General features: G+C 51.1%; 1 protein-coding gene across 3 annotated transcripts; it reads right to left on the bottom strand.

Annotated features, from left to right (window-relative positions):
* Positions 1-1,197: 1,197 nt before the first annotated feature.
* On the bottom strand, positions 1,198-10,805 carry PPIF (peptidylprolyl isomerase F). 3 transcript variants are annotated; one of them, XR_007132283.1, is made up of 7 exons: positions 10,504-10,805; positions 9,240-9,270; positions 8,671-8,759; positions 6,798-6,894; positions 6,321-6,396; positions 3,464-3,535; positions 1,198-1,425 (listed from the first exon to the last, which is right to left on the bottom strand). XR_007132283.1 is itself a non-coding variant. In XM_047761240.1 (6 exons), coding segments are annotated over exons 1-6 (489 nt in total). In that variant the 5' UTR covers positions 10,699-10,805; the 3' UTR covers positions 1,200-1,424. The 3 variants fall into 3 exon arrangements, 2 of the variants coding, with proteins under 2 accessions (XP_047617196.1, XP_047617195.1); XM_047761240.1 differs by lacking the exon at positions 3,464-3,535 and having other exon boundaries at positions 1,200-1,425; XM_047761239.1 differs by lacking the exons at positions 1,198-1,425; positions 3,464-3,535 and adding an exon at positions 3,699-4,697 and having other exon boundaries at positions 10,504-10,803.
* Between the last annotated feature and the right edge of the window lie 13,273 nt (positions 10,806-24,078).

Here is a 24,078-nt window from a genome sequence, read left to right as displayed (position 1 = left end):
CTCTACCTACTCAGATGTTAATCTCCACGAATACCCTCACCGACACACCTAGAATAAAGTGTGACCAAAAGTACAGACAGTCCAGGGCCTGGTTAAGCTGACACAGAAGATTAACCATCACAATATCATGTAATAATAATAATAATAATACAATCAGGATTCTGAACATTTGCTCAAGGCTGGGACTGATCTAGGAGGCAGTGTGGAACCAAGACTTTCTCTACCCACCTTGTTACAGCAGACCTGGGACAGGGATCTGACTCATGGGCCCCAGAAACCATTCACTGAGAAATGCTCTCCAGTCTGGGCCCACCCAAGCCAGACTCTCTCCTGACAAAACGGAAGAGCTAGAGCCACCACCGTGTGAGCATCTGCCCATGAAGGCCCTGCCATCGGCCAAGGCTTTAAGAAGGAGCCATGGAAGAGGACAGCTGCCCACCAGCCCCCACAAAGCTTGGGCTGCACAGGGTACCCACTCACCATCCAAGAGTTATCATCCAACTCCTCAAGTGAGGCATCTTTTAAAAGTGGAAGTTCTTAGTCCAGATGCCCAGGGCATCCAGCAAAACATGTTTCAACAAGTCAACAATGATTCTAGTGGTCTGGTGGTCTCCCTTTTCAACTTGTCCCCTCTGGCCTACACTTAAATTCTCAAACTTTAATTGAATTATTATCATATTTTTACTATTTTCCTTTTAGGGCTGCACCTGCGGCATATGGAAGTTCCCAGGCTAGGGGTTAAATCAGAGGTGCAGCTGCTGGACTACACCGCAGCCACACCACCAGATCTGAGCCACATCTGCAACCTACATCACAGCCTGTGGCAATGCCGCATCCTTAACCTGCTGAGCAAGGGGGAGGAATCGAACCTGCATCCTCATGGACACTATGTCAGGTTCTTGACCCACTGAGCCACAATGGGAACTCCTGAATCATTATTTAAAAATTCAGATTTCTAGGAGTTCTCATTGTGGCTCAGAGGAAACGAACCCAACCAGTATCCATGAGAATGTGGGTTTGATCCCTGGCCTTGCTCAGTGGGTTAAAGATCTGGCATTACCGTGAGCTGTGGTGCAGGTCGCAGACACAGCTTGGATCTCGTGCTGCTGTGGCTGTGGTGTAGACCAGCAGTTGCAGCTCCAATTCAACCCCTAGCCTGGGGACTTCCATATGCCGCAGGTGTGGCCCTAAAAAGAAAATTTTTAAAAGTTTAAAAATTCAGATTCACCCTCAGAGATTTGTTTCAGTAGGTCGCAGCTGTGGCCCAGGAATCTGCATGCTTTCCCAGCACCCCATGATTCCTAGGAGAGGCATTGCTTTGGGCCTTATCAGACATGGGAAACACTGACCAACATTCCTCTTCATGGAGCAACATTCTACAGAGTCCAGAAGAGTGTTCAATTCTCCCATGTCCTCATATATGCTCTGCAAAAGAAGTCGGACACAAAAAGTAAATCCTGCAGGATTCCATTTATACAAAATTCTAAAACAGGCAAAATTCATCCGTAGTGATAGAAATCAGTGGCTTTCTGGGAATAGGCACAGAGGTAACTTTCTGGGGAGATGAAAATGTTCTATAACTTAATTGGTGGTGGTTACTGATCACAAGTTATTGATGTGTACATTTAAAATATGTGAATTTTACTGTAGGTAAATCATATTTCAATGAAGTCATTTTGAAACGCTATCCTGTGTTGTCTCGGGAAAATGCTATTTCAGACATTTAAACATCGTGTTGACATGGTGTCACATATGATTCCATCTGTGAGAGCACATGTATGACTCACTGTTTCCTTCAGGCATTAGGTACCTGTGTCAGCAACAAGTCAGTATCCTGTCTATCGCTTTATGTAGTAAGGCAGGCTCAGGCCCTTGGGCAGAGTTCTGGGAAGAAAACTGCAGTGAACAGTCCCACCTTCAGAAAGTGCATTTTTAGGAAATTCTTGCATGCTCAATCTCCCTGCCCCGCACTAGACTCTTCTGCAGGGAGGGATGGACACACACACATACTTTCTCATTGAAAAGGAAATGTGCTGTGAACTAAACACATGCCCCGCAGGCTCTGTGACCCTGAGATCCCTCAGAAAGAGCCAGCAGGTCACCCTCACCAAGGGGCCAGCAGGTCATATCTCAAGGGGCTGACCCTCACACGTGTCAATATCACCACAGCCCCCTAGAGTCCCCAGAGGTCAAAAGGAAACTCTACAGGGACCCAAAGCATGGCTTTGAAATCAAAAGCGCTCTGAGGGCGTGTGATCTTAGAATAAAGGGGGCCTGTGTGTCCCAAAAGGCCTCCATCAGAAAGCTCTCTAGACTGGTAGGTCCTGGGTTCTAGCCCCTGCTCTGTCCACTGACTCACAGGGTCACCTCGGGCAACCAGAACCCCTCTCAGGGCCTCAGTTTACTCATCTTTAAAATGTTGGATAGGTTGACTGATAAGCAATTATTATTATTTGGCTTAAGATCCCATTCTTCAAAGGAAATCCCTTTAAGGAAAAACAGAGGGTATCTATGATTGAAATGGGGTTCAGGAGCTCATGCCCCTTGTTGGAGGACCCCCAAGGCTCTTGAGAACAGTTTGAAAACTGCTAGGTCAGCTGAGTTCCCAATCCATGCAGCTGAACTGACTTCACGGAAACTCCCCCAAGTCCAATCACCCAACTCCAGCCAGGACCTCAGAGTGACTGTATCAACCTGAGACCTCAGAAAACCTGTCTCAGGGAACCCCACACTCCAAATGCCCCAAGTCCAGCCACTATGACCTCAGAATGACTACAAGGGCCTGTGACCACACATCATCAGACTCAGGGAAACCCAATGTGAGGCAATTCTAATCACACTGAGTAGAATGTGATTCTCCTATTGTTCAGACTGTGCCATCCCTCGCTGCTTAAGTTGTCAAATCTCCTCCCACCACCACCCATCCCCAAACTGCCCTCCAGTTCAGAACCAACTCCAAATTTAAATGTTACATCTAGGGTATTCAGGTCCACATCTAACCTAAGAGAACCACCATGGCTCCTTTTCCTCTAAGACCCTGACACACAGGAAAAGCCTTTGTCAACTCCAGAGCACTGACTAAAATCATGTGCCAGGGACTGTGCTATGCCCCCTCCCCCTTTGTTTTCTTTTTAGGGCCACACCTGCAGTGTATATGGAAGTTCCAAGGCTAGGGGTTGAATCTGAGCTATAGCTGCCAGCCTACACTACAGCCACAGCAACATGGGCTCCAAGCCACATCTACCACCTACACCACAGCTCACAGCAATGCCAGACCCTTAACCCACTGGGCAGGGCCAGGGATGGAACCCACATCTTCATGGATACTAGTTGGGTTCATAACCTGCTGAGCCACAATGGGAACTCCCCGTGCTATGCACTTTACACGGATCACACCCAACCCTTGTCACCCTGGGAGGTGGGCATTTACCCCTTTACATAGCTGAGCAAAACTGAGACTCACGGTCACCCACAGGTGGAGCCAGCACCCACAGATGCTCTGCAGACGCTAAGACAGCTTGAGCCGTCTCCTCATCTGCAAAAGAGGATAACAAGAATACCCTCACAGGTTGCTGGGGTAATTGAGAACCCACATAAAAGCCCTCAGCAGAGCACCGAGTGACAGTCGTAACACAGTAAAGTTTGGCTTCAAATACCTGTTTCAGACAGCTCCCTAAAGCCAAGGACACCAGACAGTCTTTTATAGAAAATAGGATTTATTTTCACATTTAAGGTGTTCCAGAAGTGTACTGTGTTCATAATCAGTAGATTTAATATTAAACACACAGAAAAAAAAAAAAATCAAAGCCCAACAGGAAATACGCAATGACTTCCTTCCAGAGCACACAGCACTTTGAGACCATTTGTTTTCAACTCGGGAATTCACATTGACTAGGCACAGCTTGCAGTGGGTCTGTTCCCAGGTTCAGCTGCTTCTACCCCCAGGGGTTCTCCCCAAATCCAAGAGCAGCAGACCAGTGGGATTCACAGTGGCTAGGATATAAGGTCTCAGCCCCAGGACCTTCACAAAAGCCTGGATCGTGCTCCAAAGGCTAAGCTCTGCGTCTGTAGCCTGTGCCACAAACTCAGGTCACACCACAGCCTGGTGTAGTTGGTGTCTCAGCTTCAGCTCCAGGCAGTCTTATTAGTTAAATTATTCCAATTAGGGAGATGACATTAAACAGATACGACAGCCCTTTACAGGAACCGGCTTCCCCCCTCGGTCAAAGAAAAGGTAGAAACTACCCTCAGAGCTATTCCATCATCACTCCTGATGTCCAAGGCACAGGTGAACTTGGGTCAGGCAATCAGACAAGGAGCGGTGACAGTAGCCATGATGGGTGTCCAGGGATGGGGTGCTGAGGAAGGCCAAGCACTGGGGAAGCAGCCTGAAGTGTCCTGTGAGGTTTGATATTCATCTGAGGCCTTCCTGGAGCACAGAGACGGTGGAGCGAGCCCAGGCAACTCCAAGGGCCCCTGGCTGGGAGCCTGAGGCAGCCACCTGGGCGAGTCCACTCCTGTGCTGCAGCTGCCACCAGCCTAGCGCCCTGGCCACTGCAGGTTAGCTCAACTGGCCACAGTCTGTGATGACAATCTTCTTGGATGTCTTCCCACTCTTGGAGCCGAAAGATTCTATTTTCTTCACAACATCCATGCCCTCTTTGACATGGCCAAACACAACGTGTTTGCCATCCAGCCTGTGAGGAGAGGTGAGCCAGGCGAGCAGAAACGAGAGTGGTGCAATGCCACCCAGCGTCACAGTTCCTTGGTTATGGGACAATTTACCCAAAGCAGCAGCTTTGAAAGGAACCCACGTGAAGAGCAGGCCCCACCCCTCACAGCTCCAGCATCGAGCCCTGCTGAACCCCCAGAACACACAGGAGGATGGCTCCCTCCCAGGCTGGGTTCTGCCTCACATGCTGGGTGATCTCGCCCCAGGCCACCTAACCTGAATCCTAGGAACCTATCCAGGAAAATCAAATTATTCTTGTTCTTCACAGGGAGATAACGGAATATTGAACTACTGTGAAGAAATGAGAGATCTGTGTAAACAGAACTATCTTAATAGTCATGAATTCTGAGGTGAGAGTCAGGGTAACAGGTGGGGTAAAACTATGTGAGTCCTGAGCAGCTCACAATCTGAGAAGGCCCTAAGAATCTAAAAGGCAGCCTAGGAGTTCCCATTGTGGCCCAGTGGAAATGAATCTGACTAGCATCCATGAGGACACAGGTTCCACCCCGGCCTCACTCAGTGGGTTAGGGATCTGGCGTTGATATGAGCTGCGATGTAGGTTGCAGATGCAGCTCAGATCTGATGTTGCTATGCTGTGGCTGTGGCACAGGCCAGTGGCTACAGCTCTGATTTGACCCCTAGCCTGGGAACCTCCAAATGCCCATGGATGGGGCCCTATAAAGACAGAAAAAAATAAATAAAATAAAATAAAATAAAAGGCAGCCTAGTACAGGGTCAACAAGGCCAAGACTGGTTGCACTATAGGATCCACTGGTGGGTCCATGGAAGGAGGAGGGCAGGCAGAGCTGGCAACAACTTGCCCAGGTCCCGACACTCATGTCCTTTCTGTTGTGAGCCACACGGGAAGTCTACTCATGTCCCTTCTGGCTCGGAGACTAGAGGTGGCTAGCAACCCCTAGTTGCTAGCCACCCAGGCCCCCAAGTCCTCAGAAATGGCCTTTATTAAGCGTTAGCTCCAGAACAGCTGTTGTCCCTTCACCCCTCTGAGATGTCTCAGAGCTAGGACACAGGGATTCTGGGTAGAGAAACTTAGGAAATTTAGTGGAAAACTGACCTGGAAAGACACCCCTAAAATCCATGGGCATTGGGGAAAAGGGCTCTAAAGGGCTGATAGCTAACTACAGGCCATGCTAAAGCCTGCTGAGAAATCCGGTGTGATATCCAAACATCTACTCCAGCATTTTCCAAGGTGCTCTCCAAGTCACATCGGTCAGGGAAACATCAAGTTAAACCAAGCAGACAGGCTTTTGCCACAGACCATCTCGAGGCCTAATATGTTCCCCAGCATTTCCCAAATGTGTTTGGTCAAAGAATCCTTCCCGTGTGTGCGAAAAAACACTGAGAAAAGTCAAGCAACAATGGGAAGACTGATAATGACAGAGTTGCAAGAACCACCCAAATTCTGCCAAAATCCTTTTGCGAACTTTCTCCTTCTCTCATACAGACACACACCTGGGTGAGGGCTACTATCCCAGAGCAGAGAGTCAGCCTCAAACTACCTGCCCCCTCCAGTTGCAAGACCACCCATCCTTCCCAGAGGACCTGGGGCCAGAAGCAGGCAACTTACCAGTCTGTCTTTATGGTGCAAATGAAGAACTGGGAGCCGTTGGTGTTGGGGCCTGCATTTGCCATGGACAGGACACCTGCAAAAGCAAGCTGGATGACTAGGTTGCCCCAGGAGGCATCTCACCTGGAAAGTCATTCAAAACAGCAGACGGTGCAAACAAGGATGCTTGAGTCTGAAGATCCTGGGGACTCAAGAGAGGAGAACCAGGGCCCAGAGGATGCAGCTCCCTAGGGCCTGTCCACCTTTGCCACCTCAGGAGGAAAGGGCCTCATGGAAGCTCTCAGTGGTAGAACCAGAGTAAGACCCTGAGCCCTGAACTCTAGACTTTTCCACAAGCCCATCTGGGTGTTACAGGAGTGGGCATCATTGGATATGGAGCAGTCAATTATCAGGGTGCAGCCTCCAGGACTGCTGGGATGGCAGAGGCTGGGTCACAGCTCTGGGGCATAGTGCCTAGGGACTGGCGGCTGCACTCACCGGGCCCCACATGCTTGAGTTTGAAGTTCTCGTCAGGAAAACGGCTTCCGTAGATGGACTTCCCTCCTGTGCCATTGTGGTTGGTGAAGTCGCCAGCCTGCAAGGATGGAGCATTCTCTTAGCGGTCACCACCAGAGCTGGCAAAGGGGTGCAGCCCCCAGCCCACCCAACCGGTAGCCTTCAGGCAAAGGGGTCAAAAAACATCTAATGATAGACGGACTAATACCACACCAAGGAAAATAAGCAAAAATAAAATACAGCCTAAATATTTTCTGCCACAATAACTATCTTGGTTTCTGAATGATGTACTTTTGTCTCAGCAAGTTTTCAAATGATCCTTAAAAAACCTTGGTCATGAGATGCTTCTTAGTGACTTAGAATTTTCTACCCACAACTCTTGGAGTCAACAGGGAGGAGGCCAGGAACCCCGTTCCCAAGTGTGGTTTGTGCAGAGTGGCAGCAGCAGCTGGCACAGAGCCAGTTCCTTATGCTGAGTCCCCGCTTCCTGTCCCAACATCACCCCTTCACAAGCCCAGTGGCTTCCCAACGCCATTCTGGCCCAGGACAGAGCCTGTGTAGGGCTGCCACCTTCTTTACAGCTTATTTGAAGCTTCCATGGGAAGCCACAGCTATAGCCATAGCCATAGCCACTGCCAGCCCCAACTCCCAGCTGTGGTCATGAGGCTGTTTGCCTTAGAGGGATCCTCAAGTGAAGGGTCACCTAACTACCCTGGTTGAAGGATCCACAAGTGCCAAAAGTGCCAGAGAGGGACAAATAAAAAACCTTGCCTGGGCCTCCCCATGCCACCATCCCATGCCACCAAGAGCCCTCCAGCTTTGGAGTCCCTACCCTTGCTTGCTGCAGTTCAGAGGAAGACCTTAGTTCAGCTCAGGACATCCCCTTTAGGTCCTGCTTCATCCACAGCCTCATGCAAACTGGGAGCCTCTGCAGCAGAGTGCCATGGGCTGTGGCCAGGCCTATCCCACAGCCACAGCCCCTGCCCCCACCCCTCCCTTGCATTCCTCATATTCAACACATCAGCAGGCCCGGCCCCAACCCACTGCCACTCACCATGATGTGATGACAGCCACCAGGTCAGGGTGGAGGGAATGGGTGGGGAGAATTCCTGGCTGAAAGGACTTCAAAGAAGTCATGACATCCAGGCCCCTGCCTCCGGGTGTGCTGACTTCAGACACTAGCTCCTGTCTTAGCTGGACCTGACCTAAACTCAGGACAACCCCCAGCATAGCTTGGATCCTGGCCCTTGGGAAAGTTCTTGCTGTCGACATCTACCCCCAAAACCTCTGACACAGCAGCTTTTTAAAAATGCTTTTGAAAAGAGGCAGAACACACGATGAAAAAACATACTCGTTTAACTGAGACAGATGCCCTTATCCGAAAAGAGGCTTCAAGTACAGACCTGTGTGTTCTTGTCTGTGCCGGGTCTCTCTCCCTCTTCCACCTCCTCCTTCTCTCCTATGCCAAGTGCTCATTGGGATACGGGCAGAGACTGCTTCAATAGTCCGCCAAAGCCTTCAGATCTACCCCTGAGCACATCCACACCCCAATGCTGGTTCTCCCTCCATTGCTCAACTCTCCTGACTGTGTAAGGCAGGGCCATCCTGCCGTTTGCCCCGTCCTGCCACTTGCCCTGTTGCTCAACTCCTGGGGCAGGGAAGTTTTCTACATCAGCCAGGACAAGCTCCAGTGAGAGGCCAGGCTGAGAGAGTGATGGCAGTTGCCCTCCATTCAGACTTCCCAGGCACCAGGCGTGTGCACCCTGGTTACTCCCCATGACAATCTTCCGAGGCGACCCCATCTCTATCCCCACTTACAGAAGAGGAACCCAAGGCAGGGAGAGATCTGAGATACCTGGCACATGAAGGATGGAATGACTCTGTGAAACGTGGAGCCTTTGTAGCCGAAGCCCTTCTCCCCAGTGCACAGGGCTCTGAAGTTCTCTGAGGGTTGGAGAAAGAGGCAGGTCAGTAGCACCAGGCCTTAACCCAGGGGCTACAATGCTTCCAGCCAGAGCGCTCTTTACCCTCCCACCCCAGGAGGTAAGCAGATATGGAAAGCCCCGGAACCTGGGTCTGCTCTAGCTGGGTGACCTTGTACCCTGACCTCAATGTCCGAGCACCATGGCAAGAGCTAAGGCTCCTGGATGTTCCAGCACCAGGTCAGTGGGGCAGGGAGCCCAAGGGCTGTGAAGCCATCATCCTGACCCACTGGAGGAAGTTGTCCCAGAGGAAATGCACATGTTTCTTCTACTGATTCTGGGGCTACTACCAGATAGGTGGGCAAGGCCAACTCTGAGGCTCAGAGGGCCAGAAGTACCCAGGGTACCCATCTGGTCACAGATTTCTTGCCCCGACTCCTCTAGCCATCCCACCCTCTCTTGCATCCAGACCAGACTCAGATGGGCCCAGGCCCTGCCTTACCTGCTGTCTTTGGGACGACGTCTGCCTTCAGCTGTGGGGAGAGAAAGAGGGCAGGACATCAGTCCAGAGGCAGGTGAAGGAAGGACCCAACTCCCACAGAGGTCCAGGAAAGACAAAGAGAGCACCATTCCTGTCACTTCCAGCCCTCTGTCACTCCCAGCCCTCCATGGGAAGCCAGCTGCTTCCTCAACCCAGGGCTGGCAGGAGGCAGCCTCGATTTCCTAACCTGTCAGAAGAGATGACAACACCATCCTGGCCTACTTCTAGAGGCAGACCTAGCAGAGCTACTTCAGCTGGGCCCAAAGCATCAGAGACTCAGGGCCTGGAGAGAGGGCCCCCCAAGCTCCTCAATGGGCAGATGGGAAACTGAGGCTCAGAGAGAGGCAGGAGGCTGGTGGAAACGGGGGAGGACGGAGCCCCATTCAAGCCAGCCTCTTGCTTCCCAGCTTCAAGAGCTGCCCTGGTGCCAAACCTTTAAAATAAATGGGCGCTTTCCATTTTGCAGAAGAGGAAACTGAGGCTTGAGGCGCCTTTGTTCAAAAGAGGGCCAGGCTCAAGAACTACACAGGAGCGTTCCCTGTTACCTTCCAGACTACATATTTGTTCCCTGCTTTAAAAAAAAAAAAAAAAGCCCAAAGAGTCAGGGGCAGGCACTAAGTGTTACCCTGGGAAGGTGATGGGTTGGAGTTGGGGCAAAGAGTTCTGAACACAGGGTCCCGACTCCTGGGGCCCGCGGCCGGCCCAGCCAGCACCCACCAGGAGAGGAGGCAGCCCCAAAGCACCTTTGCTCAACCATGCGCCCCAGGGCAGGAGCAGGGCCGGGGCCGCTCCACCTTATGCAAGGGCCGCCACGTGAGCGCACAGCGGGGTCCGCCGCCTGGATCCTGGAGAGCCTGCCCCCTCCACCCCGACACCCACCTCGGAGCTCTGGGCCTGCGCTCCCACCCCGTGAGATCTCGGAGCCCTTCCCAAACTCGGAGCCGGCCTGCCGGGACAGGCCCTCCTGCCTACATTCTGACCTTGAGCTTTCTCCTCCACGGGCGCCCTCCCCCACCTTCCCCCCGCCCCACTTCCATTGGTCTAAAGATCCGAGGGGAGGCCCGGAGAGACCAATCTGATGCCTCTTCTTAGAGATGGGGAAACTGAGGCCCAGAGCAGGAAGCAAGGTCACACAGCGAGCCAGACACAGCGCCGGCCCGGAGTCCAGGGCTCTTCCGGGACCGTCCCTCACTCAGTCCAGCGCGGTCCTGTCCAGTGGTCTCACCTCCAGAACCACGCGGCCGAGCGGCTGCCCGTCCGCGCCCACGTCCAGGTACACAAGCGGGTTCCTGGCGGAAGAGGACGGGTCACGGGAGTCGCCGCCGCTGCTGCAGGCGCGGGTTGCGGAGAGGCGCAGCGGCGCGGAGCGCGGGCCGGAAAGCAGACGGAGCAAGCGGGGACTGCTGCGCAGCGCCAGCATGGTGGGCGCGGGTCGGAGTGCAAGAGCTCAGGGACAAGCGGAGACTACAGCAAAGAGAACCACGCACGCCCAGAGCGGCCGAGTCAGCTAGGAGCGCGCGTCGCAGCCTTTATTGGCCCAGGCGGCCTCTGGGCCCCGCCCCCACCACGCCCCCTTCAGCCTGTCCGCTCTTGGCCTCTGCCGGCCCCAGCTGGAAGCACAGCCCGGTTGGTGGGGCGGCTAGCCTAAAATCCTTTAAATACACCCACACCAGGGCTAGAGACCTGAGAGTTAGACACGACCTTGCAAAAGGAGGCCGGTGACATTTTGTGAGGGTCCCAATAGATGGGGAAAAAAAAAAAAAAAAAAAGCGGGCGGGGGGGATCCTAAAAAGTGGCTAACTCCAAAATGCGAGTACTGTGTTTTCATTTGAATATAACAAAAGTCTACATTTGAGCCTTTTGTATAGGCAGCCCCTCCTGCCACAGGCCCCGCAAACAGATACAGACCAAGAGAAAAGGTGGCACTGAGTGTCAGTCAAAGAAAGGTGGAGATGAGATGCGGGGTTAGAGTGAGAAGTGGCAGGAGGAGATCAAGACACCTCCCATGGTGACCTCAGGCATTCCTGTCCTAGCCCAGGCTTGTCTCCAAATGCTTCTAGAAACCAGTCCCCCCTCTAGACTCAGCCTGAGCCTGTTATGCTCCCACCAGGCCCCCAGTCCTCCACCAGGACTGGGTCTGAATCTCCCCCTCCCCAACCCCACAGACTGACAGCCCTGGTTCCCAGCAACCAGGGTTCCCCTCCTACCCCCACTCACTCAGAAACTGCTCCTGCAGGTAACATAGCACAGGGGCCAATCCATAAGAGGTGCAAGGAAGAGAGGAAAGGTAAGATGGGAAGAGGAGGGGAACTGGGCGCGAGCTACCACTGTGAAGGAGATTTACCCCACAAGCTGAGGTGGGCTTCACTGGAGGCTGGGGGGCATGGGAAGCCCACAGGAAATGAATGACAGGCAGGGGTCCTGAGAGAACATCTGAGCCAACACCTACACTTTCCGGATGAACAACTGAGGCCCAGAGACAGGAAGGTACTGCCCAGAAGTAGGGGAACCATGGAGTCCCCACCGCCAGCCTGTACCAGTCCTCCCAGACCCTTCTCTCTGGGCCTCAGTTTCTCCTCTGCAGAATAGGTGTGATGTTAATTCCTACCCCACTTGTTTTCCAGGTCTGTTCCAAGGATAAAAGGAACAAGACAGAGAGAACTTGGTCAACTGCTAAGTACTGTGCTGTAAGCATCAGTGATAGTCAGAGTCTATACTTTGCCCAGGGTTTGGGGCTCAGATAGCAGTGGGCCACAGCTGCAGTGGCTCAGAGTTTTGAAGGGCTAGAAAAGAGGGTAGGGGCTGAGCCTTGGAGTCAGGTGGGCTTGAGCTGGGACCAGTTCTAGACTGACCTGCTCCAGACCCTGAATCAGTTCTTGGGATGGGGTCTGGCAGCAAAATGTTGACCCAAGCAACATGATGTCCCAGCTGTACCCTGGAGTCCAGATGCTTCCCAGGTCCCAGCCCAGGATGGGGTCTCACCCTGTCCTGGGAAATGGCTTCTCATTTTTTCATGATCTTCCCTGAAGTAGAACAGGCCTGAGTAGGAGGCTGGCTTGCTCCCTGCCCCATCTAGGTCCTCAGCACATCTCCCAGATCCTCCCCTGCACCGGTGCATACTGCAGATTTGAGAGAGAAAGAAAGGAATTACCCCCCATGTCAATTCTAGGCCCTGGGCTCACATAGCTCTTAGCCATGCCAAGTGGATTAGTGGTCCCCTATTGTTCCTCACACTGGATCCCAGAGGCCCTGAGTTTATTCCCTACCCAATGGAGCATGAACAGCCCTACCCCAGTGAAGAGCTGCCCTCATTCACTTAATCTTTTTTGTTCTCGAAGACTTTCCCCAGCCCTTAGCTCAGCTCCTCTCCATCACATTCTGAGAAGCAGTTCCTTTGCATAGCTGGGGAAGTAAGGCCCCAAGAGCTGGGAGTAAGGCACGCAAGGAACAGAGTGTTGGAGCTGGGGGGAGTCTCTGACTCCAAGATCAGGGCTTGCATATGTCAAACCCTTCTCACTATCATCACCAAGGAGCTGATAATTGGGACAGGGTCTGGAGGGCAAGAGAGACAGGCCTTGGACAGAAAACACAGCAAGATAGAAACTGAGAAGTTAGCCAGGGCGTCTGGGAACTCAGGGGATAGGGGAGAGAGTTTCTGCCTGGGGATCAGCCTGGAGACAACTGTATTTGAGAGGCAGAGACACAAAGATGTGGAGAGGAGTTTCCAGTGGGGGAATGAGCCAAAGCTAACCCAGAGCCGGAATAGTTCAGGGCACCTTTAAGGAAAGGCTATGATACTGACCGTGAGCTGATAGGCTGGCAGTGAGGGTGGGGTGAAGGGGCATGGCAGTCACAGAAGGTGCTAAAGGCCAGGCTGAGGTCTAAGTTGGGCAGCACTGGGGAACCACTGGTGGTGCAGTTGCCCATCCCCAGGTCTGAGAAGCAGCTTCCTTCTCTCATGTTACACCTTCCACCCTTTATGGAATATCAAACATCATCACTACCTCTTGCTTGAGCCAAAGAAAATTCCACCTTCCTCACGGGCTCAGCTGTGAAGTCATCTATAGCTGTACTGAAACTCAGTGGCGTAAGGAGGAGGGACAGTCCCAGCTGAGCCATGAACTGACACATGCCCAGCTCTAGAGGACTCCTGGCCCAAGTGAGATGAGGCAGGTGTCACCACTCACCTGGCTCTGAGGCTATTTATAGACTCTGTGTCATCCTCAGAAATAGTTTCTCTCTCCTCAGCCCAGGTGGCTTCTTACCCAGGGTGTTAATGGTTTTCATCACCCAGGGATCTTGTGACACCATCTTTAGGCCGCACAGAGCCAAAGAACCGCCAGGTCGTGCTGCCATCCAGGGGTGGCAAACTCAGATACCTGTGGGGGCCAGGCAGGGCCACATGGGAGTGAAGCATGTTGGGCGAGGCCATAGGGAGTAGGTGGAGGCAGCATTGTGTCCAAACGCCCCAGTTGAAGGGGCAGCTGCTCCCCAGGCATACATAACAATTGTTATTATATGGGCTATGGGGCCAGTATAGCCAAATCTCCTCAATTTTCAATATAAACCCAAAACTTTAGGTTTTGTGGAAATCTCCCAACTTCTAAATGTTGGGAACTCATTTTAAAATAAAATCAAATGCTGAAGGAGCCATCAGCAATACAGCCACAACCTGGCTGGGGCCTCTGGGCCAGTAGTTGGGAAGCTCTAATCTCCACTGTGTAGATGAAAGAACTGAAGCTCAGAGAGGGACAGGAACTTGCTCATGGTCACACAGCCTGTCAGTACCCCTCTCTTCACTCTTGCCAGGGTCCTTTCTGCAAGACTCACTCAGCAGACATGTTTTTAGAATACCTAATGAATGCTAGACCTGAGCTTTGCCCTGGGGATACAGAGGGATGAAGATGGGGACAGGCATTTGCAGGGCAGGGTGATTATCACTACCTCCTGCCTCTCCCAGGTGGCCCATGTGCCCAGCAGGGATGAATGTTGTGGTTGTCATATGGTATATCCTGGAGAGCCTTCTAGGAGGGGCTGGGAGTGAAGGTAGCCTTGCTGTGGGCACAGGGTGGGTTTCTGTGAATGATCAATGCCAGTGCCAGTCACTGGGACAATGTGCTTTAATTAGAAGAAGCCTTGGACTTCATCTTTCTCGGTTGCGTTTAGGGTCTAGGAGAGCATCTATCTTGGGCAGCTGATAGGGATCCCGGAAGAGAGTTTCTTGGGTGAGAGCTCAAAAAGCAAGCCAGACTAGGAGTTCCCACTGTGGCTCAGTGGGTTAGTGATCCAACTTGTCTTTGTGCTGCTGCTGGTTTGATCCCTGGTGGTGGTGCAGGTTGCAGATGCAGCTCAGACTGAATCCCTGGTCTGGGAACTTCCATATGCTATGAGTGTATGCTGTGGGTGTGGCCAAGAAAGGGGAAAAAAAAGGTGAGCCAGACCTGCCAACAGGTCACTGTGATCCTGGCACTCTCTGGGGGAACTCCCTTGTGGCATTCCCAGGCTTCATGAAGTCAGTATGAATGCATCAGCCTCCCTTGCTGCTTCCAGGAACCATGGGTGGGTCTGGTCCTAAACATGGTCTGAAATAGAGCATCGTGGGAGTCAGGAAGAGGTGGGCACAGAGGTTTCCCTTGAGGCCCAGGGTGGTGATGCACACAGTGACCAGAGAGGCCTCAAGGGAAAAGTCTAAGAAAACTCTTCTAGGGTCCAGCTGGGCTTTAAAAGTCATGAGGCTGCTGTGGGCCCCTGGGGGAGCAGCCAGCAGGATAGGGCAGGGCTCACTCCCCAGGCACTTGGCCACATGGTGGAGCATGCTTCTGAGTGCACCTGCTGTCCATTGTGATCTGGGTGGTCTGAGGGGCTGAAGAAAGCTTCCTGAGAAGCTGCCACCAAAGCAAGGAATTTGGAAGGATGCTGGAGGCAGGCTTTGGAAAAGGGTGACTGTCAACCAGCCCTGGTTGACATTCACTCATCTGTTCATTTACTCCACAGCTATTATCTATGACATTGCTGGGTGCCTGACACTCTTCCAGGTGCTGGTCACTAGACAAAAGAGTAATCTTGAAGTCTCCTGGGCAAAAGAGAGAACAACAATAAAAAAAAAAAAAAAGAGAGAGAGAGAGAGAGAGAGAAAATAAAGAAAGAAGATGATTTCAGATAGGGGGGTATGCTGCATACCAGTGAGGCCAGGTGACAGACCCGAGAATGAATGTGAGGGCTCAGAGTGGCCTAACCAAGGAGGAAATCTTGGGACCACATCACATGCAGTTGGGTGAGTGAGCTCAGGGAGGCTGTCTGGGGGCTTCTTTGAGCCTCAGTTTCCTCATCTGTAAATAGGGGTTAATAACACCTCGCAGAATTATTCATACTAAGGAAAACAACATGGTGAAGGACCTTGAACATGAGGGCCTCTGTGGATGAATGAATAAATGTGCACCAAATAGCCCAGGCCAGCCGAAGAGTCAGTCAGGGTGGGAAGGGTGATTCTGAGTGAATGATGTTGTGTCTTATGGATATGCGCCCTAAGATGCACCTCTCTGGGTGGATTTTTTTTTGGCCATGCCCAAGGCATGTGGATATTCTGGGCCAAGGATCAAACTTCTACCATAGCAGTGACCAAGGCTGCTGCAGTGAAATGCCGCAAGAGAACTTCTGGTGGATTTTTTTTTTTTTTTGGTCTTGTCTTTTGTCCTTTTTAGGGCTGCACCCGCAACATATGGAGGTTCCCAGGCTAGGGGTCTAATTGGAACTGTAGCCGCTGGCCTACGCCAGGGCCACAGCAACACCAGATCCGAGCCGTGTCTGCAACCTACACCACAGCTCACAACAATGCCGGGTCCCTAACCCACTGAGCAAGGCCATGGATCAAACCCATAACTTCATGGTTCCTAGTTGGATTTGTTTCCGCTGTGCCACGACGGAAACTCTTTTTTTAAAAAATATATATATATATAATAATGCCATCCTCACACCAACTTGTGTGTAATTTTGGAGGCTTCCTTGGGTACATTCACAGCCATGATATCCTTGGTTCCCAAAACAGCCTGTAAGGTCAGCTGAGCTGGACTATTATCTCACTGGACAGAGGAGGCTGGAACTCTTAAGTAGCAAAGTGGCAGGCAGCCCAAGGCTACGCAGAGGAGCCTGGCCTTGAGGCAGGGGCCTTGAGTTTGAGCTTTTTCCACTCTAGGCATGTTTGTCCCAGCTTGACCTAATCCTAGAACTAATCTCCACTGTTGTTGAATTTTAGTACAAAATGCCAGCAGGTGCAGGTCAGGCTACTCAATTTACACAACAAAGATCTCAGCTATTAGATGAACAGAGGCTCGGAAAGCTGATTGACTCACAGGCTGTGTTCTTAAGAACTCATGTCAGTGTCCTGGGCCCTGGTGTGGGGCTGGCCCGGACACATCAGATCACAGCATTGGCCTCAGCTGCATGTGGACAGGAAGACCCAACAAATTCAGCAGAAGATCCAACCAGGAAGGGGAGCAGGGGACCCTGGGAATCACCCTGGGGGCAGCTCTAGCAAGGCTGTTGTCTAGAGGAGGGGATGGAGACGATGCCATTTCCAGAATGATGAGGCCTGTCACCGGCAGAGGACACAGTGGGGCTCCCAAGGCCTGAGGCTGGACCAGCAGGAGCCAGATTTGGGCTTATTTAGATGAGAACGTTTTCTATCAATCAGTGATATCACATAATGATTCTTTGTAGTAGTGAATGCCTCATGACTGGGGAGATGCCACAGAAGGGAGACCTGCTCATGGTGAGTGAGGACCAGGGAACCTGTGAGGCTCCTTGATGTTTGGAGACTCTGCCATTTAGTCCTCAAAGGTGGAGGCAACTTGGGGGAGAAGAAAGAGCAAGGTGCAAACTCAAATTCAGTGATTAGCCTGTGGGTGAGGTGCCTGCAACATGAAACCATAACAACCAGAAGAGAATCCTGGTAATCCTATGACTACTGGTTTCAAAATGGTCAGAAGTTTTGGAGCGTAGAAGCAAACAGGAGGAACCGTAAAGAAAAATATAGAACTCGGAGTTCCCGTTGTGGTACAGTGGAAACAAATCTGACTAGGAACCATGAGGTTGTGGGTTCAATCCCTGGCCTCACTCAGTGGGTTGAGGATCCGGCATTGCCATGAGTTGTGGTGTAGGTCACAGACGCGGCCAAACACTCAGATTTGGTGTTTCTGTGGCTCTGGCGTAGGCCAGCAGCAAGAGCAGTGATTAAACCCCTAGCCTGGGAACCTCCATATGGCATGGGTGCAGCCCTAAAAAGAAAAAAAAAAGTAAATTTAGTAGTATTTCTTGCATACTTGGGCTTGTGGACCAAAGTTCTTATCTATTACATAATTAAAACACTTTCAAATAACCATCTGTAATATGTGTGTAAATTTAATACAGCACTTGTTCATGAAAATTAACAAGAAACGTTAACATCTCAACAGAAAACACAGAGGAAATGATTAGGTAGGTCACAAACTGCAAAACAGAAATGGCCAGCAGTCAGAAGAAAAAGGATATTCAAAGTCATTGGAAGTTGTAGAAGAAATGTCCACAGAAGTTATGGGATATCATTTTGGCATCATCAGCCTTGTGCATTTACCCCTAATGCCTCATGCTTTTTTGTGGGTCTCCACTGTGTCCTAGCCTCCCCTCCCAACTGCCCGATATGGCAGCCACGAGAAGGCATTGCTCAGGTTTCTGCCTGCAAGGTATGGGGTTGGCCTCTTAATCTATCCTCATGTCCACCCCCTGAGCCATGACCCCAGCCACTGACTGACTGTGGCAGGGGTGCAACAGCCCCCATTCTGGGAGACAATAATCCCTCCAATGGTGGATTTTGGCCAGAGGACTCCCTGAAAGGATGTGCAAGAGGATTCCATTCAACCAACCCTCCTTCCACTCCTCTGCCTCCATCCCTCCCTCCCTCTCTCCTTTACTCAAGGTCAGACTTGATTGACAGTGTGACAGTTCGCCCATCCTCCCCCTTCTTCTGCCTCACTGCCTTTCACAGGTATTTCCTTTAATATGTTTCTTTCTCATCTAATCTCAACTTGGCATCTGCTTCCTGGAGGCCCCTAACTTACACCCTCCACGCAGACTGGGCTCTTACCTCGTGGGTCCACTGCTGCAGGTGTAGCCTCTCCCCTCCCTGAACAGCGATGGAGTTGCTATGTTCTTACAGTAGAAGGTCAGCTTCACCAGGCTGGCCATATAAGGAGGATCCTGCTCCAACTGCTGACCAGGTACTGCAGACTTTTGCAGCCACATCCCCCTCAAGCTCTCCTGCCCCCTGCCAACAGGGAGGCATCCCGTGTACTCCCAAGCCTGGTGAGGGCTCTTTGCCCTGCCCAGTGCTCCCATCAATGCACCAGGGCCCCATACAAGCCTCTGTCTGGCAAGACCTCCTTCTTGCTCGTTTGGGGTGTTATAATAGTTTTGCAGAGCTTCCATAGATGCCATAACAAAGTATCAAAACTCCCATGCCCTTCTTCCCTGAAAGCACCTCATGGCTCCTCATGGTGGCTGCTTCCTGGCCATCCTTTCGGCTGAGGGCACCTTTCAGCATAACCTCCTGGTAAGCTGCTCTCTGATGCTAGGCTGACCTTGGGCTGTGTCTCCCGGTTTCCCTCAGATCTCTCCCACCACCCTCCTCCCATCGTTGTCTCAGTCCCCCCTTTGCCTGCCCAGCCTTTTGTGTTGCTTTGCCAGGGCTTTATCTTTTGCCTTGTCTCCATCTGTGCTCTCATCCAATCCCTGGACTTCTCTGGGTTCAGGACTCCCAATACTTCAGGGCACAGAGGTGGTAGTCTGGGAGGGGATTTGGGATGGAGCAGTGAGAGAGGAAATTCAGCGAGGCTGAGCATCTCTGGATGGGGAGATGTGAGACCCTAAACCTTCAGCTGGCACCATACAGGGGTGGGATCTTTGAGAGGAGTTGATTGGAATCTCCACTGGAAGGTGATGGTCATCTATAACATCTGACAGCCTGGAGCTGGGGACAGGGCCAAAATTCCATGGAGAGGGAGGCAGGCCTCTGTCCTAGTAGCCCAAGTGGCCCCACAGAGTGAGGACATAGAAGGCTTGGGGGGCCAGACATGGTCCAAATGTGAGAGCTGAGTGCAAGATCAGATAGGACTGGTTCCTGGCTGAGCGCAAGGTTCCAGGATGCCCAGGACCTGGTCACTCTTCCTTCTTCCCTCCCTAACTCATGCATTTACTCACTTCTTTATTGAGCAGTTGCAATTGAGACTCAACTTGGGGCAGAGATGCTGAGCTCTTTGGCCAGGCCAGTTGTCACCTGAGCTATTAAAATGCCCCTATTAGAAATAGTACTCATCCCAGATTCTGGGAGTGCTGAGCTGCCAGTAAACCTCTGCTGTGGTGGTTCTAAAATACACCCACAATTTCAATGCCATTTCTGACATCAAGAGGTAATGTCTTATTCCCTTCTCTTGAATAGGGGCTGGCCTCTGGGACTCGATTCTAACCAGTAGAAAGTAAGGCTGCATGTCTTCCTGTGCTAAGCAGTAAAGGCAACACAACTTCTTGCTCTTGACAACCTGCTGCCATACTGCGAGGTAGCCCAGGCCACATGGAGGGGCCACATGAAGGCATTCCTGCTGACGGCCCCTGCTGAAGTCCCAGCTGCCAGACACATGCATGAGGCAGCCTTTGCGAGGACTCCAGCCCAGCTGAAGAGTGAGACTAACCTAGTCCCTGACCTCAGGAAGCTTACAATAAAGCAAATTGTTCAGTACACATGGAGCTAATGCTAAAATCTTAATACGCATGTGTATTAATTAATCTGCCTGCAATGCTGAGGGCTTCACATTCATTCCACCATTAACTCCCCATGGTAACCCTGCAAGGAAGAGATCATTAGCTCTGGAGATCATTAACTCCATTTTTCAGATGAGGAAATCTGGCCACTGAGAGGTTAAATCCTTAATAAGTCAAAGCAAGGTTTGTTTGAGACAGAGTTTCTTTCTGATCTACCCCTGTCCCTTCCTCTACTGCTGCTGTGGTCAAGGTTGTCTGGGTCCTCGGGGAAGCAGAAGCTGAGACTGTGGTTTACTGGGGGAGACAAGCCCTTGAGAGACAGACGTAGGGAGCAGGCCTGGGCAGGGACAGCCAGACTTTCATGCAGTCCTGCCCACACCTGGGCACCCCCCCAGTGGGAGCCCCACCCAGTTCAAGTGGCCAGGCCTGCACATCCCACTGTCTGCAGGTGTTGCTGGGGCTGCCCAGAGAAGCGTGGCCTCCCAGCTCACCCTACTCCTTGCCATCTTTCCTGGATGGAGAGCCCAGGGCACCTTCCATGGCTGCCACCTGGATCATTAAGACAGCCCGCTTTCTGGTCCCTCTGCCTAAACTCTGTCTGGAGCAATTGTTCTAAAACATACTGTGAGGAGTTCCCTGGTGGCCTAGTGGGTTAAGGGTGCAGCATTGTCAAGGCTGTGGCTTGGGTCACTGTCATGAGGGTTGGATCCCTGGCCCAGGAACTTCCACATGCTGTGGGTGGGGGCAAAAAAATAAAAATTAAATTAAATTAAAATAAAATAAAATAAAATAACACAAATAAACATATCTATGAAACAGAAACAGACTCACAGATATAGAGAGCAGACTTGGGATTACTGTAGGGGAGGGGAGAATTGGGAGTTTGGGATTAGAGGCGGCAAACTATTACATACAGGATGCATAAACAACAAGCTCCTACTGTATAACACAGAGAACTCTATTCAATATCCCATGATAAACCATACTGGAAAAAATGAGAAAAAGAATATGTATGTATATGTATAACTGAGTCTCTTTACTATACAGCAAAAATTAACACAACATTGTAAATCAACTATACTTCAATAAAATTAAAAAATAAAAATAAAGCACACTGTGAAATCCACTAATAATTCCCATCTCCTCCAGGATAAGGAGCAGATTTCAGAGTTGATCATCGGGGCCTCCACCCTCCCACCTGACACTGTCCACGACTATACCCACTATCTAGGGACATGGGCTTAGGAATCAGGCAGCCTGAGCTCAGGGCTCCCTGCCAACTACTTGGGTGATCTTGGGGAGTCACCTAATATTGCTCTTACTAGATTAGGAGGTCCATGACTTAACAATGGTTCCACTTATGATTTTTCAATTTAGATGGTGTGAAATTGACACACATTTGGTTGAAACAGGCCTTCCAAATTTGAATTTTGATCTAGCGATGTGTGTTACCCTCTAGTCAATGCTGGGCAGCCACAACTCCCTGTTGGCCTTTGATCACGAGGGTAAACATCCAACACACGGACAACCATTGTTTATCCATACAACCAACTGTTTTTCACTTTCAGTATAGTATTCAATAAAGTACATGAGAGAGTCAACACTTTATTATAAAACTGGTTTCGCTAGATGACTTTCCCCAACTGTAGGCTAATATAAGTATCCTGAGTACATTTAAGGTAGGCTAGGCTAAGCTCAGTAGGTTGGATGTATTAAATACATTTTTGACTTATGATATTTTCTTTTTTTTTCCCTTTTTTTTTTTTTTTTTTGGTCCTTTTGTCTTTTTAGGGCTGTACCCGCAGCAAGTAAAGGTTCACAGGGGTCCAATCAGAGCTGTAGCCACTGGCCTATGCCACAGCCACAGCAACACGGGATCCAAGCCAAGTCTGTGACCCACACCACAGCTCACGGCAACGCTGGATCCTTAACCCACTGAGCAAGGCCAGGGATTGAACTGGTGTCCTCATGGATGCTAGTTGGGATCGTTAACTGCTGAGACACAACGGGAACTCTGACTTAATGATATTTTTCAACTTAAGATGCATTTATTGGGATGTAACCCCAGCATAATTCGAGGAGGTTGTTGTGGGGGGGATCCAATGAGAGGCTGCAGGTCAAGCACTCAGCACCATGCTTAGCAGAGAGAGGGTGGAAATGATCCTATTTTCAGCCCAGATCTACTTCTCAATCGGCACAACAAACAGCCCGTGAGGGGCTGACTTCAGGTCAGGGGGTCTCTGTCACCCCTAAGCTCTGGGAGAAGAGGGAACAGAAGGACGAGCCTCAAGCTCTCTCAGTTCACTGAGGGATCAGAGCCATGGATCCAGTCACCCCTGGCAGGAGTGGCTGTGGTTCCCCAAGCCAGACCTGGCAGAGACACCATGAGGGACTGAGCTTGGGCAGAGAGATGAGGAGAGGGAAGAGGAGGAACCTCCATGTCTGTGAGTGTGTGTCTGATGAGGGTCCTGTGGCGGGGGCCTGCAGGCCTGCTCACCTTCCAGTCCTTGATCGCTGTTCCAGTCCCATCTGGCATTGTGGTTGGGCTGCTGCTTACTGCCCCGTCCTGCCCTCGCCCAGCAGGCCACTCTGTAGGAGGCCTTGTTTGCCGAGGCCGCCCAGTCCTGCCTGGCGCCAGCCTGGCCTGCTTAGCTGAGCCCCTCCCCAGGACTGTCCCCACAGTCCATCTCCTCCAACAAAGCGCCAGTGTCCCTGGGAGGGCAGGTGTTATGCAGGCAGGATGGCAGCCAGGCCTGCAGGGATTCTGGGCAGTCAGATCACAGAGGAGTGACTTGGACCTGGCTGGTTGGGGACAGGGCCGGCAGGCTCTTCAATGTTTTTGTTGGTTTTGAGCCACTGCCCCAGAAAGAGGTCAGGGCGGGGAGGCAGGCAGGGAGAGTCTTGGGCTGGGGAGATGAGGTACATTTGCCAAGTCAGTGGCTAGAGACTAGAGGGGGGGCCCCCCAGGATGGATGTCAATTCTCTACCTTCTCCACTGCTGGCCCCAGGCCCCACCCTAAGCCCCAGGCCCCAGCTTGACCTGAGACCAGCAGCAGAAACCTGGAGTTGACCCTCTTCAGCCAGGAAGTAGACTATCCTTCTGCAAAGCTGTTTGTACCCCCACCCTCAGACCCTTTTTCCTTCTTGGCCAGCTCCACTAGACTATTGAAACTCTTGTTTGGGCCCACTGCCCACCTCTCTGCTGCCAGATTGGGCCACCTGCTGGCCCCACAAAGCCAGCCTTAAAATATCCACAGCTGGCCAGTCAACCCTAAGGAAGTTGTCTCCTCCCCACCCCAGACACAGGGACATTTCTTTGAGTACAGGCTGGTCACAAGCAGTATTTAAGCCAATGGTGGACCAGGACTGCTGACCATTTTGGACCATATCAATAAAGGCCAAGTATCTAAAAAGAGGGAGGTGAGAATCACCTTTGCTATTTGCAGCTCATACTTGTGGGAACAGGACTATCTACAAATATTGAAAGAAGTGTCACAGAACAATGACAAATGAATGGAAGTTACAGAGAGTAATGTATGAAAGCTACAAATTTCAGGATAGCATGAGGATAAATGGAAATCTGTCAAGGATTTCATGTAGGTTGTATTTCTGCCACCAGCTCTTAAGCTCCTTGGGGGTCTTTTTCATTTCAGTAACTCCATCTTCATTTCAGTCTTTCAGTACCTATCGTCACTTAGTTCATGGTGATGGCAATAAACATGGGATAGATCAATGGGTGAACAGATGGATGGAAGGGGGATGAGCGGGTGGGTGGGTGGATGGAAAATGGGTGGGAAAAATAAGAAACAGCTGACCTCACCGACAGGGCTGGGTGAGGAATAGCTGACTGAATCCTGCCTTAGAAGGAGGCCAGAATTTTGTCCCGTACTAGCACAAAACCTAGGCTTCTCAAAGATTTCTTAAAGAGAATTCAAAGGGTATTAAACATAGAAGATGAATAACTTAGATTTCATTAACATTAGTAACTTCTGTTCATCAAAAGATATCATTA

This window comes from Phacochoerus africanus, chromosome 15, assembly GCF_016906955.1.
Source record: "Phacochoerus africanus isolate WHEZ1 chromosome 15, ROS_Pafr_v1, whole genome shotgun sequence".
Classification (NCBI taxonomy): Eukaryota; Metazoa; Chordata; class Mammalia; order Artiodactyla; family Suidae; genus Phacochoerus; species Phacochoerus africanus.
This window is presented reverse-complemented; position numbering and strand designations above follow the sequence as displayed.